The following is a 17,900-nucleotide window of genomic DNA, read 5'->3' on the forward strand; positions in this document are numbered from 1 at the left end:
ACAATGAATACAAAGGTATCCGGTTCCGTTCTCACTGGGATTTTTACAGAAAATATGAGTGTTCTGAAGTATTTAATTCTATGAATGAAATGAAGAGGAATTTTACTTACCATCCATATACAGAGGTCAGTCAAAATAAAACATTAATTACTATTTTATCTGAAAGATCCATTATGAGACAGTGCCTTGTCCAGTTGATCTCCGCTACCAGAAATGTTTCTTTTTTAAATTTTTAAATGCAAAGATCTCGCAGCATACAGTATTCAGGTCAGATGCTCGAATAACTGATTATGATATAACAATGCATTGTTAAGATGGTTAATCAATCTGAACAATGAATTTATCTAACTTTATATAAATTCCAGTGCATTTTATATCAAGTTTGCGGCTTTCATGGTGCCTCTGAATTTCTTTGCTCCAAACCTAAGTTGTATAATTAAGGGAAGGGGGGTCACCAGATTGTATATTTTCACCAGCAAGGAAAATAATGTGCAATTCGTGACATTGGCAAACCCCAGCATGATCCCTGAATAAACTTTTTACCTGTCATTTTTCTGTACATTTAATAAGAAAAAAACTCTTTTCGTGTACAAGATAAATACATGTATATAAAATTGAGGGAGCCATGTAATACATCATATATTAGAATTCAGAAATGATCTCTTCCCAAAAAAGACAAAACTTTTTACACGTTACTTTTCATACTTTTAAGAAAAGGACAAAAATGTGTATGAAAAATGTATATGAAATTTCAGGATCCACACCACAATCGTGTTATATCCAAATCTTTAATATAATGGAGGGTGCTATAGGGTGTTATATTTGATACAAACAGGCATTGATGTTTGCAGGGTAAACTCACAGCATTAACATGTACATGTTGTAACCCATAGTAGGGTCACACCGTATTTAATCTTGATGCTAGTGTCACTTGTATGTGACTTACACAAACCATAATATAATAACTTAGCACACACCTTTATGCTGATGACACATGTCATTTGTATGTAACTTATAAAAACCTTAATACTGTACATGTACGATACTCAATATGGCCACTTTATAGTGATGACACTTGTATGTGACCTATACAACCCTTAGTACAATATTTAACAAGGAATCTTGATGCTGATATCATCTGACTTACACGAATCTAAATACAATAACTTACACTAGATCTTGATGTAAATGTAACTTTCATGAGACTTAGACAAAACTTAATAAAATACTTAAGATGGAATCTTTACACTGATGTCCCTTTTATGTGACTAACACAAACCTTAATAAAGGTATGTGCAACCTATGACCCATGACCTGGTTTCATCCAGCTTCATTTACATCATATGAATAAATTTAAAAAATCGCTATCCAGCCTACGTCCTGGAGGAAGTTGCACATGCCTGCATTAATACAGTAGCTAACAGGCATCTTTATGCTGATGTCATTAACAATACCAAAAAAGAAATAACTAGACATTATCAGAAATCTTTAGTGAAAACCCCATGCTGATATGGCCATCTATTTCGGAGTACGGTTGTCCCCTTCATGAATGGCTCCCCTGACCATTTACCACCAACATTTTATGGCCAGAATTTCTTGGCACCTACAAGTTTGTGTTCAAAAACAAGTTTGTGTTCAAAAGTACCCCTCAAGAAAGGCCACCCCTCTAATGTGACCATCAGTGTAAAAATGTAAAACACATCACAAGCAGACACATTTTATTTTAATGTGTGAAGAACCAATACTTAACTGATACAGTAATTTAAGTAATCCAATTATCTTTATTGATGTCCATTATCCAAAGTCAGGTTTTCGTTACTGAAAGAAGTGCTGGTTAAAGGATACATGTATCATTCAGGTTAATATCATATCATTAACAATGACGTTTACAGGAAATGGGGTCAACAACGTTAGAATAGAATTTGGGGCTTCACACAGCAGATTTTGTCTTTGATGATTACCACCAGACATAACTGTCAAGATAATAACATGGTCAGCATAGGTAAAATATAGTTTTTGTAGATTAACACACAGTGAGAAATTAACCTTGAACAAAACAGGATACCAGACAAAAACCAAAAAAATCATGTGACAGTACAGCTGTCATTTCCATTATAGACCAAGCATTTCATCTACTCTACAAATGTTTCATCCACATAATTAAATTACAGTACAATTAGCAACATAGGCAAAAATCATTACAAAACTTTAACATATAATCAAAGTAAAAGTTATTCAACTTGACAACAATGGGGAGAGCTCAAGTACTCTTGGGAAGACTCAAATAAACAAGATTGTAACAGATAAGGAGACTATTCTTCAGCAGTAGGAAAATGGAGCAAAATGAAAGAGAATTATTTTAAATGCTAAGCAATGTATGTACTAAGGTTAAGATTGACATTTTTTAATGGTTTTTTAATTTGCATGCCAACACTACCCCACTAACATCTCATGCTTATGAATAAGAACTATTAAATAAGTCTGTTGTAATGACAAGAAGAACCTTTTAATAATTAATGCTAATTTTAAATGGAGATTGTTGTTGTTGTTGTTGTTGTTGTAGGGTTTAACGCCATTTTTCAGCACATGATAGGCTATTCATGGCAGCCAGTATTATTGGTGGAGGAAGAACCCGGGAAAACCCCAGAAAGAACCACCGACCCACAAGAAGCTACTGGCAAGCTTACTCAGATACCCACATTGGCCGAATCGGAGACTCGAACCCATGCAGACAGAGGTGAGATGGCAATGATCCGTAATGGAAAGCGCTTTAGACCACTCGGCCACTCGGGGCCCCTTAAAGAGATAAATGCTTTGAAGTTATATGTAGCTTCTTACTACATACACATAATTCTCACAAATATTATCCCCCTCTGGAAAGGCCACCCATCTTATTATATAGTCACTTTCCAGTGCTGAAGGAGTGCCGTATAACACCCATCTTATAGTCACTTTCCAGTGCTGAAGGAGTGCCGTATAACACCCATCTTATAGTCACTTTCCAGTGCTGAAGGAATGCTGTATAACACCCATCTTATAGTCACTTTCCAGTGCTGAAGGAGTGCCGTATAACACCCATCTTATAGTCACTTTCCAGTGCTGAAGGAGTGCCATATAACACCCATCTTATAGTCACTTTCCAGTGCTGAAGGAATGCCGTATAACACCCATCTTATTATATAGTCACTTTCCACTGCTGAAGGAATGCTGTATAACACCCATCTTATAGTCACTTTCCAGTGCTGAAGGAGTGCCGTATAACACCCATCTTATTATATAGTCACTTTCCAGTGCTGAAGGAATGCCGTATAACACCCATCTTATAGTCACTTTCCAGTACTGAAGGAGTGCTGTATAACACCCATCTTATAGTCACTTTCCAGTGCTGAAGGAATGCTGTATAACACCCATCTTATTATATAGTCACTTTCCAGTACTGAAGGAGTGCTGTATAACACCCATCTTATAGTCACTTTCCAGTGCTGAAGGAATGCCGTATAACACCCATCTTATTATATAGTCACTTTCCAGTACTGAAGGAGTGCCGTATAACACCCATCTTATAGTCACTTTCCAGTGCTGAAGGAATGCCGTTTAACACCCATCTTATTATATAGTCACTTTCCAGTGCTGAAGGAGTGCCGTATAACACCCATCTTATAGTCACTTTCCAGTGCTGAATGAGTGCCGTATAACACCCATCTTATAGTCACTTTCCAGTGATGAAAGAGTGCCATATAACACCCATCTTATAGTCACTTTCCAGTGCTGAACGAGTGCCGTATAAGAGGGGGACCACAGTAGTAGCAAAACGATTTTCCAAATGGCTGCCATGGAAGTCATACTCTATGTACAGAGCACCATTTTTATTTAAGACCAACCAGACCTTGGGAAGAATGTACCTGTAAAGTTTGATGGCAATCTTCCCACTAGTTTAGAAGACTAGATATAAGAAACTTCTGCTAACAGATGCTGATTGTCATACTAAGATGCCAATGCATACGTTTTTCTGGTATACAACCAGTGGCTCTATAAAAAGGAAAAATGATACATGCTCATTCAACAAATCTTTAAAATTAAAAACAAGAGTCCCTTGAAGGGACTGACACTCCACTAGGCAAAAAGAATTTCCAGGAATTTAAAAAAGACCATTTCTTCCTTTTAGCTGTAAAGTCTTTAAACCATCTCTGATATTGTTCAGCAGCAACAAGCTTTTGGTCTGATACACATAACAGATATCAGCTTGAGATTTAGGACAAAGAGGACATCATTAGAAGTCTTTTGGTAAAGTCCCGATCATCCATTCTGGGAAAGTAGCGACAACAAGACTTTTTAGACAGATGTCATGGCAGCCATACTGGATGTATGACTGACACCATTTTCGTTCTGAACCAACTAGGCCTTGTAAGAAGTCTGCTGATGAGGGCCAGTTGACATAGACATCCATTTGGAGAGGAGTAGAGATAATAATATTTTCAAAATATGACTTTCCATTTTAGAATGGCAATAACAAGATTTTAAAAATGCCAGCTGTGATGGACATACTGGAAATCACATAAGCACAATTTTATTTAAGACCATCTGGACATGATAATTAACATTTTGGTGTAAACCCTACATCAATATGACTTTCTGTTCAAGTAGAGTTATGATAACAAGATGTTTAAAATGGCTGCCATGGGGGCCATATTAATGTGAAAGCTTTCTTTAGTACCACCTAAATATCATAACAAGTCTTTTAATATGACCATCTATTCTGAAGGAGTAGCAATAACAAGAGTTTCAAAATGGATGCCATGGGGGCCATATGAGACATCAGATCAGCACTATTTGTATTCAGCACCAATTAGAAATCATAATGAATCGTTCAGTGAAAACCCCATGCTTATATGACCATCTATTCATGAGAAGTAGTGATAACAAATATTTTCAAGATGGCTGCCATGGTGGCCATATTAGATGTCTGAACAAAACCATTTTCATTTAGGACCATCTAAACCACACGATGAATGCATGTGTAAAGTTTACAGGCAATCATCCAGCAGTTTAACAGGAGTATTGATAACAAACTTGTGCAAATGGACAGATAGATGACAGTCGACAGATGATGGACAACGGACATCAGATCATCCAATAAGCTCTTCTGGTCTTTGCACATTATAGTGGCCATATCAAAAAGACAAAGGGATGAATCTCATGGCAAGTGGCACAAAGGGTTTTAAATTATTTTAGTTATTGGCTCATAGTCACCTTAAATATTTCTTGCTATGTAAGTGCAAGTATTTTATGAGGTAATTAGGTCCTATTCATGTCAGATTGAAGCAAATTACATTTGTTTAGTTACCAGCAAGCACACTGAGATTATAGTTGAAAATGAGACACTAGGTCACCTCAGATTGTGTCCAAAACAAGAAGTTCAGGAAAAAATGAAACTGTAAAAAAACGTCTGAAACGCTTCGGGCTCGACTAATGTGGGTATGTGAGAAAGCTTGCCGGTAGCTTCTCATGGGTTGGTGGTTCTTTCCAGGGTTTTCCCACGTTCTTCCTCCACCATTAATACGGGCCGCCATGTATAGCCTATCTTATGCTGAAAAATGGCATTAAACCCCATTACAACAACAACAACTGTCTGAAACAGAGCAAAGCATTAAAAAATTATTTTGGCAAACAAATACAAACACTAAACCACTTTTAAACAAAAAGGAAGGGGATGCTTAGTGTTATTTTGATATTTATATTTCAATACTTACTTGTGAAGCTCTGCCTCTTGTTCCATAATTGTACCAACAGCTTTCCACCCAGCTATCATTGTCCTGGAATTAGGACAAGTAAAAAAGTTCAATATATTTATACAAACATTTACAGTATAAATGCATAAAAATGTGCCACCTATTTGGGTCTATTTTTCAAGCCTGGCAAGACATCAATATGTGTCTGTTTCTTCAATTCTAGGTACATAACTGGGTCAGTATCTCTCAGTAAATGAATAGGTCCAAAATCAACATCAAGTTTAACCACTTGAAATGTAATCTGAGTTTTATGTAAAACTCAGGACACAAGAAGAAAATATCATATTTGCCTTTATATATTTACAAGAAGGCTAAGTCCTGCACATCATGCCCATGACCAGAGCACAGGTGTAAAATGTATGACCTTGACACTAAGGTCAAAAGACTGAAATAGCATGTTACAGAATTAATCATTTTAGCTGAAAAATAATTCATTATAAGTATGAAAAAATCCAACAATTGGTTTGGGAAATACATGCAAATGAAAGAAAACTTTAAACAAAACCTACAACAAATTTTCTAAAGGTGTGACCTTGACCCCAAGGTCAGAGGCAATGAGCTTGTTGTAGAACCAATTGTCTTAGCTCTATAATGATTCAGCCCAAATAAGGTGAGAATCTATCAAGAGGTTTAGGAAACATAAGCAAATTAAAGACTTTAATCAAAACTTTAACACAAATGTACTATGACTGAGACTCTGACCTCAACTTAAAAGGGGCTAGTGAGCTTGTTGTAGAAAGAATTTTTTCAGTTTTATAATACTACAAGCCAAATATGATTTGAATGTAAGAAGGGGTTCAGGAAATATATGCAATGAAAAACTTTAACCAACTCTAACAAACTGTTGATTTCAAAGATAATGCCATGGGAGGAAGAAAATAGACTACTATGTCTCACTGCCAACAAAGATTCCCTTGACAAAAATTCGAATAATGTGGTCAGCCGTTTTCATCACTTATTATTTACATGTAGAAAATGAGGTGTCTTGAGTAGACACATGAAATGAAAATTACAGTAGTAAATGTACACTGATTTGGCACCTTTTAGGGACCCTGGGAATAAAAAATACCAGTGTGCGTTAAATAAATATGGATAATTTGGAAATGTCTACAAAACATGTTCTTAATTAATACCACAGACATGTAGCATGATGTCCCACCCAGTCACATTATCCTGACATCTGACAGACCAGTCCTAATACTAATCTCTTAATGCCGAGTGCTATGCAAGACAGCTGCTAGTACCATTTTATAAGTCTTTGGTATGACTCAGCCAGGGTTGGAACCCACAACCTCACATATCCATGAATGATGCTCTAACCACTTAGGCCACCAGAGCTGTCCTGTCATTTTGTAAACTCAAATAAATTTTAAAAGAATTTTAAGGAAATACATATGTCTAATACAGATACATTTTTATTTTCAAATAACCTTGACCTGGCATGAGCTGCATTAGGAAATGTATAGGTGTATGGATACAAAAGGACAAAGCTTCCTGAACTTATGCCATTAAAATATGATTGCTATGCTCACAGAGTTTTGGAACAAAAAAAAATCTTAAAACTGACCATAGATTGGTCTAATGGAACTAGATTGAAGCATGTGGATACAAAATGGCAACGCTTACTGATTAATGATTCCAGAGTTAAGCACGATAATGTTTCCTCTCATGGGCTAGGATCTATAGAAAAACTTAACTGGAAAACTTTTCCAATGATTCTGACCATGCCCAAGGGCTGAAGGGAGGGAGGAATCATACAAGAAGACATGAATGAGCAGTCCAAGTACAACAGCTCTGCCCCTTTAGGGCATGGAAATTATATCCTGCCAGAAAAACTTTAATAAAAAACTTTCACCATGTACAGTTGACTCCACTTAACTGCACATCGGTTAACTGCACACTCCGAATAACTGCACATAGTCACGCCGGTCCCGTTTTTTCCAATGCTTTTCAATGGGAACAAACTTCGGATAACTGTACTTCGCTTAAATGCACACTCCAGATAATAGCATGATAAATTTTCTGCCTATGGCACATTATTCAAAACAATTTTACTCCAGTTAACTGCACAATGTATATTCAGGATCAGTTGTTGCCAGTCCACTGCTGTAGTGCTTCAAATAAGCCAAAAATTAAGCCAGTAAATGCGACTTTGTAAATGACTGTCATGTAAAGTACGCCATAGGTTGTAGATATGGTAGATACATGTATGTCTCTGCCCACCAGGGAGCAATAGTGTGGGAACAATCACAGTACAGCATGGGAAACATTGCTCTAAACCGTGATTTGAACTAGGGGGTAATCATTGGAAGTTCAACCTTGAATTTATGAGCATTTATTTTAGAGTCTAAAAAGACTAGTCGCAAGTGTAAATCCCTGACGTCAGCTCAAAGGTTTGAAGTCATAAAATGCGTTGAGAACAACAGAAGTCAGGTCTCTGTTGCACTTGAGTCACAGTGTGATTTCGTGAATCCTCAAGAACAAGAAGATTATTGAAGACTGGCAAAATAACAGCAATCCTTCTCAGAAGCGCAAATGGGGTGGCAAGTCCGTAGATGTTGAAGAAGCGCTGTTACAATGGTTCAATCAAGCTCGCAGTCGACAGATTCCGATAAGTGGGCCACTGTTGTTTGAAAAAGCTAATCATTTGGCAAATGGTTCGGGTTTGCATAATTTCAATTTAAACGACAACATGGCAAAAAACAGGATGCAGACGACTTTGGAGCTGAATGATGGGTAACTGATGTTCTACCCAAAATCCTTAAAGACTACCAACCAAAAGACATCTTCAATGCCGATGAAACTGGGTTGTACTGGCGGGCATTACCTGATGGGGCTTTGTCTTTCAAAGGAGCAGAAGCACAGGGATGTAAGATTGCCAAAGATCGTTTGACCATTTTGTTAGCATGCAGTATGGATGGTAGCGAAAAATTGGATGCCTTGGTGATTGGTAAAAGCACATTCCCTTGAATGTTTTAAGAATTTGAAAAAGCTGCCAGTACAGTATGAGGCAAACAAAAATGCCTGGATGACGACAGAAATTTGAAGAGATGGTTGAAGCGCGTTGACAATCAAATGTGTTTGCAAAGAGAGGCATCATTATGCTGTGCAACAATTGTGCAGCTCATGGCGATGGCATCAAACTGTCAAATGTTAAGATTGTTTTCCTTCCTCCGAACACAACTTCACTGATTCAACCAATGGATGAAGGAATTATAGCGAATTTCAAGAAGTTCTATAGATCACTTGTTATTCAAAAACTGCTGTCAGACATTGATGGATCATCTCCCAAAGAAAAAGCATCCAACCAGACAAGGAAGCTGACAGCTTTAGATGCACTTCATATGATTAGAAATGCCTGGAGCAATGTAACACAGTCAACCGTAGCAAACTGCTATAGGCGGCCCAGTTTTTCAGTGCCTTCTGATGACGAGTCACTTGATGACCCCACCTATATCGGCGAAACCCCATTCAAAATGCCACATGGCATGAATGTAGAAGAATTCGAACAATATGTTGCAATAGATGACAGTCTTCAGACGGAAGGTGAAATCGATGACTCAACCATCGTTACAGCTCTTACAGAGACAAAACAAGAAGAAAATGACAAAAGAAGTGATGATGATGATGCAGTAAATGACCAGGTTTCATTTAAAGTCGCTATACAGTCACTCCAGAATTTATGCAGATTCATGGAACAGAGACAATGTGAGCTGTTTGAACCGTTTTACATAATGGAGTCAGCGATTCACCAACTTATTAGTAAAACATGTGTGCAGATATCAATTGCCGATTTCTTTCGGAAATCAGAAATTTCGTTGTGTTTGATTCAACAATATGATGTTAGTGCTGTTCATTGTAGACTCTTGTTTCATTTAAGTAAACGTTGAAAGACTGGATTCTAATCATCTTTTTACGCTATTCTTCACCTATATTCGTGCCGTGCTGATTTAAAGCTGTACTGTACCGTACTTCAGTTAACTGCACACTCCAGTTAACTGCACAGTCTCGTGACAGGCCCAAGGCTGTGCAGTTAACTGGAGTCGACTGTACATATAGAAAAAAAGTGACAAAAACGTTTCTCCAAGAATTTCACATGATCCTCACCTTGCCTGTACATGGTCAGATTTTGTTGTCCAAAGAAAAAACATGGAGACAGAGGAAATTGCGTGAAAAAGACTGAAGATCCTGGAACATGTCCATATCAATACAGAACTCAATGAAAACTGTCTTTCAACAACATTTGTTCATGGAATATGGGTGAGCAGCATCAAGAATTGGCAAAATGAGTGAACTTAATTTTATCTCAGTTTTGATTTCAAAATTTTTCTTAAGTCTGGAAAAAGGCAGGGAAGAAAGCCTGATGCTATATACACATTGTTATCACTGTAAATAGATGCTTGGCACAATGCCTGATGCAAAACAAATGCAAATATAATGCAACCTTTCTCATCAAATCAATTTAAATGCATAACAGTGGAGGTAAAGTGAAATTGTATTCCCATCCGTGCATTTTGTCACTAAAACAGATATAAAAGAAAATGGCTGAATATTTTTTGAAGAAAATAATGCTGAAAGATACAAAGCGTGAGGATAATACACACGGAGCAAACACCTTATTTTTTATGGATAATTTTAATAGACTGACAGAATTATTTAAGCCTTTGCTAGTAATGATGCTATTAACTTAACTATGTATGCCAATGTCACAAAATTCCATTTTCACAGCCATTGATTTGTGTATACCAATGTTAAATTTAACTTTGTGTATGCCAATGTCACAAAATCACATTTTCACAGCCATTGATTTGTGTATATAAATGCTAAATTTAACTTTGTGTATGCCAATGTCACAAAATCACATTTTCACAGCCACTGATTTGTGTATACCAGTGTTACAAAATCCCATTTTCACAGCCATTGATTTGTGTATACCAATGTTAAAAAATCCCATTTTCACAGCCACTAATTTGCGTATACCAATGTTACAAAATCCCATTTTCATAGCCATTGATTTGTGTATACCAATGTTACAAAATCCCATTTTCACAGCTACTGATTTGTATATACCAATGTTACAAAATCCCATTTTCACAGCCATTGATTTGTGTATACCAATGTTAAAAAATCCCATTTTCACAGCCACTGATTTGTGTATACCAATGTTACAAAATCCCATTTTCACAGCCACTGATTTGTGTATACCAATGTTAAAAAATCCCATTTTCACAGCCATTGATTTGTGTATACCGATGTTACAAAATCCCATTTTCACAGCCACTGATTTGTGTATACCAATGTTACAAAATCCCATTTTTACAGCCACTGATTTGTGTATACCAATGTTAAAAAATCCCATTTTCACAGCCACTAATTTACGTATACCAATGTTACAAAATCCCTTTTTCACAGCCATTGATTTGTGTATACCAATGTTACAAAATCCCATTTTTACACCATTAATTTAATTTGTAATTGCCAATGACACAAAATCTCATTTTCACAGCCAGTGATTTAACTTTGTGTATGCCAAAATCCTATTTTCACCATGTCTGAATGCATATGCTTGTTTATTTCCAGTAGTTACAATTGCAGGAGCAACATGTCTTATTGCTAAGATATAATGCTGGTGAAACACAAATCCAATACAAGTTCTTTATATAACCATAGTTACTTGACTACACCGCCTTGGAAATTGAGTAGTTACATAATATGAAATGCATAGGAAGTATTCATCAGAGATGACTTTCTCCCTGAAAATATATTAAGTTAGCATAAGAATTTGTAATTTTCTTCCCAATAACATCATCTCTGGTGAGGTTTGAGCCACACTGTAGTTACATATTAGAAATGCAGTAAAACATCTCAGTACATATGTGCTTTTCTTGCTAAATGTTGTCGCTAATATGCCAAGTAAATAGCTTACCTCCTTGGTAGATATTACCTGTAATATGCCAAGTAAATAGCTTACCTCCTTGGTAGATATCGCCTCTAATATGCCAAGTAAATAGCTTACCTCCTTGGTAGATATCGCCTCTAATATGCCAAGTAAATAGCTTACCACCTTGGTAGATATTGCCTCTAATATCTACAAGTAAATAGCTTACCTCCTTGGTAGATATTACCTGTAATATGTCAAGTAAATAGCTTACTTCCTTGGTAGATATTACCTGTAATATACCAAGTAAATAGCTTACCTCATTGGTAGATTTTGCCTCTAATATGCCAACTAAACCAATATTTCCAAGTATAATATGTTTCTTTGAAAATACTGAGTCAATCTTAATACCTTCAGACAACTATCACTACCTCGCAAATCCAATCCTCCCAGATACTACTTTTAGCTAAAGGGAGCTAAAAGTTGTCTGCTGACCTATTTGTCAGTTGGGCAAAGTGATCTCCCCATGCATATAAGACTCGGTATCACAGTGTAAGAATATCCCAGTTATTACTGGAGCAGAGGGCAGGCTCCCTATGGATGTAACTGTGGGAAGGCTTGGAGGGTGTATGTGTATGATGATTGGGTAAGTATTTTGTCAGAAATATATTTTACTAGGGAAAATTGGTTTCTTCTTTGAATACATTACCCAATCATAATACCTCAGGAGAATAGGTAAGACACAGAGGGAGGTACATTCCCTTACCCCAGAGATAACAACTCTGGTCCTGTAAGGTATTAGCTTCTAGGTAACCCAACTGAAGGAGACTCCATCTGTTAGGGCACGGCTTCATAAGGGCAAGAAAAAACAATTTCATGAAAATCCAGCGGAAGTCATGAAGCCACATCTTAGGAAGCTGTTGATTGATCTGGAAGGAAGACATGTTGAGCTGCAGATATAGGTCCTACTAGATTTAATTGGCCTCTCTGGGAGGACAGATCTTAGAGCTAGAGAATGTGGACTCCAATATCCATCCTACTGCTTGAACCTCTTCAGCTGAAGTGAGTAAAAGTTCACTGAGCAGGGGTTATTTCCCTATATGCTGAGAAAATAACCCCCTTACTGCAGAATGTGATAATCTGTTCCAATCAATACTCCTGTCCTTTTATTGGAAGTAAAAAGAGACATGATCTCCTTTGAAGCAACAGCTCTGTTCATATTAATGAATCACCTGAAAACCTGGAAAGGGTCTTATAGGTGACTTTATTTGATGTATGCAGATGAGTCAGGTTTTGTGAGAAAAGTTTAGCTACCCATGGAAGAGAGATGGTTCTTGGCAATGAAAGAAGACGTCATCATGAATAAGACTGACCTGTCTAGTCGGAACTTGCATGTAAATTGGGTCTGCTAGCTGATAGGGCATGAATTTCAAGAATTCTGCAAGCAGTTGCAAATAAACCAGGTCTTGTATGAAAAAGGGGTGCCAGAGACACCATTGAGAATGGTTCATAAAGTGTCTTATCCAGCCAGGTTAATAAACAATATAGGTTCTGCTTTGGGCCTAGGGTTAACATTTCTAGCCATGTATACACAAAGTTAGTGAGAAGGTCAGACAAGTCCTGGGTTTGTCCAATATCCAATCTCTTATGATGATGAAAGATGTTGGCGATCATTGAGCGTTAACCTTGGACCATATTTGGTGTTATCTTGCTCTTTTCGAAGAGCCAGAGTAGGAAGTTAGCTATCTGTGGTATCAGTGCCTGGAGAGGTAAGATATGTTCATTTGCACACCACTGGGTGAAACTGTGCAACTGACATCATATGCTTTTGGAGTGGAGGGCCATCATGACTGAGCAATTCTCTAATGACAGGTTGCAAAAATGTTTAATTCTGAGGGCCTGTTTGAGATGATCCAGACATGCATGTTCGGGTCTCCAGACAAGTATGAAACAACTGCCATTGTGGTTATATGAGTAGATGAAGAAAAACCCACATTCTGCGGGTTCCAATGCAAGATTGATGAGTTAGTTTATACACAACAGAGTGGTGCTATGAGGATAAGGCTACAGGTTGATTCCTTTGCTTTCTGTATCACTTTGGAATCAGAGGTGTTGTGGGGTTGCTGTACGAGTTCAGGTTTATCCAATCCAACAGTAGGGCATCCATCACCATAGCTGTTGGGTCTGGGACAGGAGAGACAAAGGATGGGGTTTTGGCATTCCAAATTGTCACAAACAGGCCCACCAACAGTTGGTCCCATTGGATACAGATGTGACTGAAAACTGAGGGATGGAGAGATGATTGCATCTTTACTAGTTGATTGTTCTGTGACAAAGGGTCGGTTAGTGCATTGAGGAGTTACAGGATATGGTGAACCTGTATAGCTTGTTGATGATGACACCACTTCAAAAAGTCCCACACCATGACGCAAAGGTCTGGGGACTGGGGTCCTCATTGTTGCTGGAGATAAATCACTATTGTAGGATTGAGATGATCCTTGTTGCTGAGAGAAGTCACTGCTGCGGAGTTGTCAGACAGAATGAAAACTCCTTTGCCATCTAAATATTCTTGCCCCCAATGAAAGGCGTTCACGATTTCCAGAATTATTGATATGAAAATGTCATTCCTAGGGAAAGCATGCACCGCTGGCATCCCGAAATGATGTTAATGATGGCTCCCAAGCATTATGTACTTGCATCAGTACAGAATGTAATCTTAAGTGGGTGGATGCATATATTCATACCCACTGTGAGCCAAGTTAGGTTTTGCTCTGAATTCCATCAATGGTGCCTCAATTAAGTGCCAATGTTGAGAGGATGGTTCATTGGGCAAACATGAGGACTCCATTCATGCAGAAAAAAAGTAGCAATGAGGAAGAAGGTGACCTGGGACTATGATGTCTGCTGCTGTGTGGAGGAGAGAATTCCTCAAAAGTAAGGTGCTACCATGGGTCGTTTCAATGTCTGATCCCAAGGGAGACAAAATATGGTGCCTGTGTATTGAAGTCCATATCTAGGTGAACAAATTGTTGAGATCGTACAAGGTCAGATTTTTTTCCTTGTTGATGAGAAGTTCAGATTGGTAACAAGGGCTATTATGACTGGTTAGAACTAACTCAATGATGTTGCTGCAGGATGTTGTCCAGATAACTTGATGTTGCCACCATAAAAATAGTCGGGACATGTGCTGTTACTCGATTTGTCAGACAAGGGGGCCTACGTTCAGCCTCAATTGGGATGCTCTGAATTGATAGACAATGTTGTAGGTGGATCGCAGGAACATCCTGGGAGCCTTATGAATAGGGAAATGAAGGTATGCACCATCTAAACCCACAGTGATGGCAAAGTCTGCCTCATGGATGGCATTCAAACTGCACTGTGGTATTTCCAGTGGGAACCAAGGGGTGTGGATAAATGGATTGAGGGTGCTTAGACCAATGTAGAGAGTCATTTGCCATTGGGACCAAAGAAAGGGTGTGGAACAAATGACAGAACCCTCCCAGGAACTAAATCCACATGGTATGAAATTGTTGGAGCTTCAATAGGACAGCTTTCCGAGGTTTGTGTCCTATAGGTGGTCCTTGGGTCCTTTTGTTGATTCCCCATACTATCCCTGTATCAATGCTGTGGCTGCAGAAGGAAGGGAAACATGTCTCCTTGATGGCTTGCTAGCATACTTCATCCATTGGGATGTTAAACAGAAGGTAGAGGATAGAGGCTGTGCTCTTAATTTGAGACTGACTCCCATACATGCCCTGAGGTATTCTGAGTGGGAGAAGATAAGCTATGTTTCATCGGTTGGAAGATAACCTGAGAGAACAGAAGTCCAACAACAAAGTCATGGTAACGATATCGCTCACTAACTGCACAGTGTCAATAAGGACCATCTGATCCATATGTATGGAGTGTGCCTATGTTATCCCCAATGCGGCGAGATCACTGTCAATGCTGGGTTTCCAAATGCAAACCTGGTGGGAGTGCAAAAGTTAGAACCAATGACAAACTGATGATGAAGGCAGGCCTGAAATGATGTAACTCTCCCAGACTATGAAAATAACTAAGTAAGATCAACAGATGCTGGAGTACTGGTGCATGTTGTTGAAGGAGTTGGAGGAAGATGACAAAGCTCCAGGGGCAGTAAAACGTCCTCAATGGAGGTTCAGAAGGCAGAATCATTCCGTACCCTTGTGTATGGTAGAGTAAACAATGGTATTGGTCGAACAAGCAACATCATCTTGATTGTCTGGAGTGAGGCTATGATCTCCTGTAATGCACGACATTGACCTGATGAAAAGGGATGAGGTCTGTCACTCACTGAACTAAAAGAATGCTCTGAATTAGAAACTGACTTCAACATACTTTAAATTTGGCACCCAGATGCTACAAAAGATTTGGATAGGAACTCACCAGTATGTACCCATTTCTAAAGGAATTACACATATAGAGGAGTTATATGAGCACATGAGACTTGTACATATAAATAAGTATAGCATGAACTGAGTGTCGCTTAGGCTCCACATGCAAGTACCTAAATGTGCGACTATGACAAAGTGTGGCAACATGTAAAGGCAGGACTTTGTCATGATAGAAAGTGAGAAAAAGTTGGAAATATAGGTGGAGTATATTTTCCTTAGAAGTGAAAAACTCCTCCAACTTATAGTGGTATATCTTCCACGTAGCTTCTGGCTTTTGCGAGGTGTCTCATGACAAGAGGGTGCTTCTTGGCACGAGCAGAAGTAATAACTGTGATACTCCTACATTGTGCCTTGAAGTCTTATATGTAAGGGGAGATCACTGTGCCTAACCGCCAATAGGTTGCAGACAAGGTTGAGCTCCCTTTAGCTAAAGTAGACTCTGGGAGGGCTGGATTTGTGAGGTAGTGGTAGTTCTCCAAAGGTTATTATGATTGGGTAAGGTATTCAAAGAAGAAATAGCTTACCTCCTTGGTACATATTATCTGTAATATACCAAGTAAATAGCTTACCTCCTTGGCAGATATTGCCTCTAATATTGCAAGTAAATAGCTTACCACCTTACTGGTCAATGGTGTAACTTGGAAATGTCTATACATTTCCAACATAACAGTAAGTTAAAAGAGAACAGTCTATGCCAAATACATGACTGAAAAATCACAACCTCTGGAAAACATATTTGTACCTACACCTTGATTTTAAACATTAAGTGGCAATCCAATTTTAAATTAATAAACCTTGATTAACTCCTATAAAGCCCACACCAAAATAATGTGTGTTTGTGGTTAGCCAACTGTGAAGTGTCAAATTTTGAATTGCAGCAAACTTTAAAGTTGGATGCATTGAGCATTAAATTTTATCGCATTTTAGCCAGAAAAGTCTTCGTGAAGGGTCACTATCACGTTTCTTTGTTCACCTCCCCCATGTCAATGTAAACATCAAAGGGACAGCATTCCAACACGGTGAAATTGACCGGGGTATCTTAACAAGGTCCTTAGAAAGTAAATATTTGAGCTACCAATCCTAACCGCTTGGCAGAAACCTTATGTCCACTTATCAATTTTTCGAAGGGAAATTGTCACGCACTGTCGTTCACAGATTCTGAGTTGTCTTGACCTGATGAAAGGAATTATTTCTTTGGGAAAAATTACACACCACTCCCTATGATTTGGCAGAATAAATTAGGATGCAAACTTCAGAACAATCAGACTTTAAAGCGATGACCTTAGCTGAAATTCTTTAGTCTGGAAATTTTCTAGAAGAGGAAACTTAATTCTCAACTCCGTGGAAAGCATAAAGAGATTAGTGCCTTCCTCATGGAACAAGAAAGGGACTAGGTGGTCATCTTGTTAAAAGAAAGACATGTTTAGTGCTAGGATGCACAAGTTCTGAAAGAGATCAGCAAAAAGGTACTCAATTTTAGTTTCACATAATATTCTATTATTCAATTGTTTGTTAATGCAAATGTGTTTGCTATGACTAGGTTTCCATATTCTGTATCATTTATTCAATTCATGGAAATGTGTTGATGCTAGAGTTATTAAGCAATTTATTTTATTCAATTTCATGGAAAGTGTTTTTGCTAGAATTGTTATGTAATTTACCTTTATATTATACAGTTATTAGTTCATTGTTAGAACTGACTGCATGTGATCCAAATGTTCATATGTGTATGATTTCATAGGGTTACATGAAATAACTTCCTTTGTTTGTTAGGACGATACAGATGTCATTAGTTAATGATACATACCTAATTATATC

At 37.9% G+C, this 17,900-nt stretch overlaps 1 protein-coding gene across 3 annotated transcripts in view; it reads right to left on the reverse strand.

Annotated features, from left to right (window-relative positions):
• Positions 1–17,900, reverse strand: part of LOC149776268 (nostrin-like) — a 136,389-nt gene that overhangs the window by 69,457 nt on the left and 49,032 nt on the right. For all 3 annotated transcript variants that reach the window (XM_089942701.1, XM_089942700.1, XM_089942702.1), the window contains one exon: positions 5,751–5,813. In XM_089942701.1, the coding sequence (XP_089798827.1) occupies positions 5,751–5,813 (63 nt within the window). The remainder of the gene's footprint in view (positions 1–5,750; positions 5,814–17,900) is intronic.

This window comes from Sinohyriopsis cumingii, chromosome 18, assembly GCF_028554795.1.
Source record: "Sinohyriopsis cumingii isolate HCF-2022 chromosome 18, ASM2855479v2, whole genome shotgun sequence".
In the NCBI taxonomy this organism is placed as follows: domain Eukaryota; kingdom Metazoa; phylum Mollusca; class Bivalvia; order Unionida; family Unionidae; genus Sinohyriopsis; species Sinohyriopsis cumingii.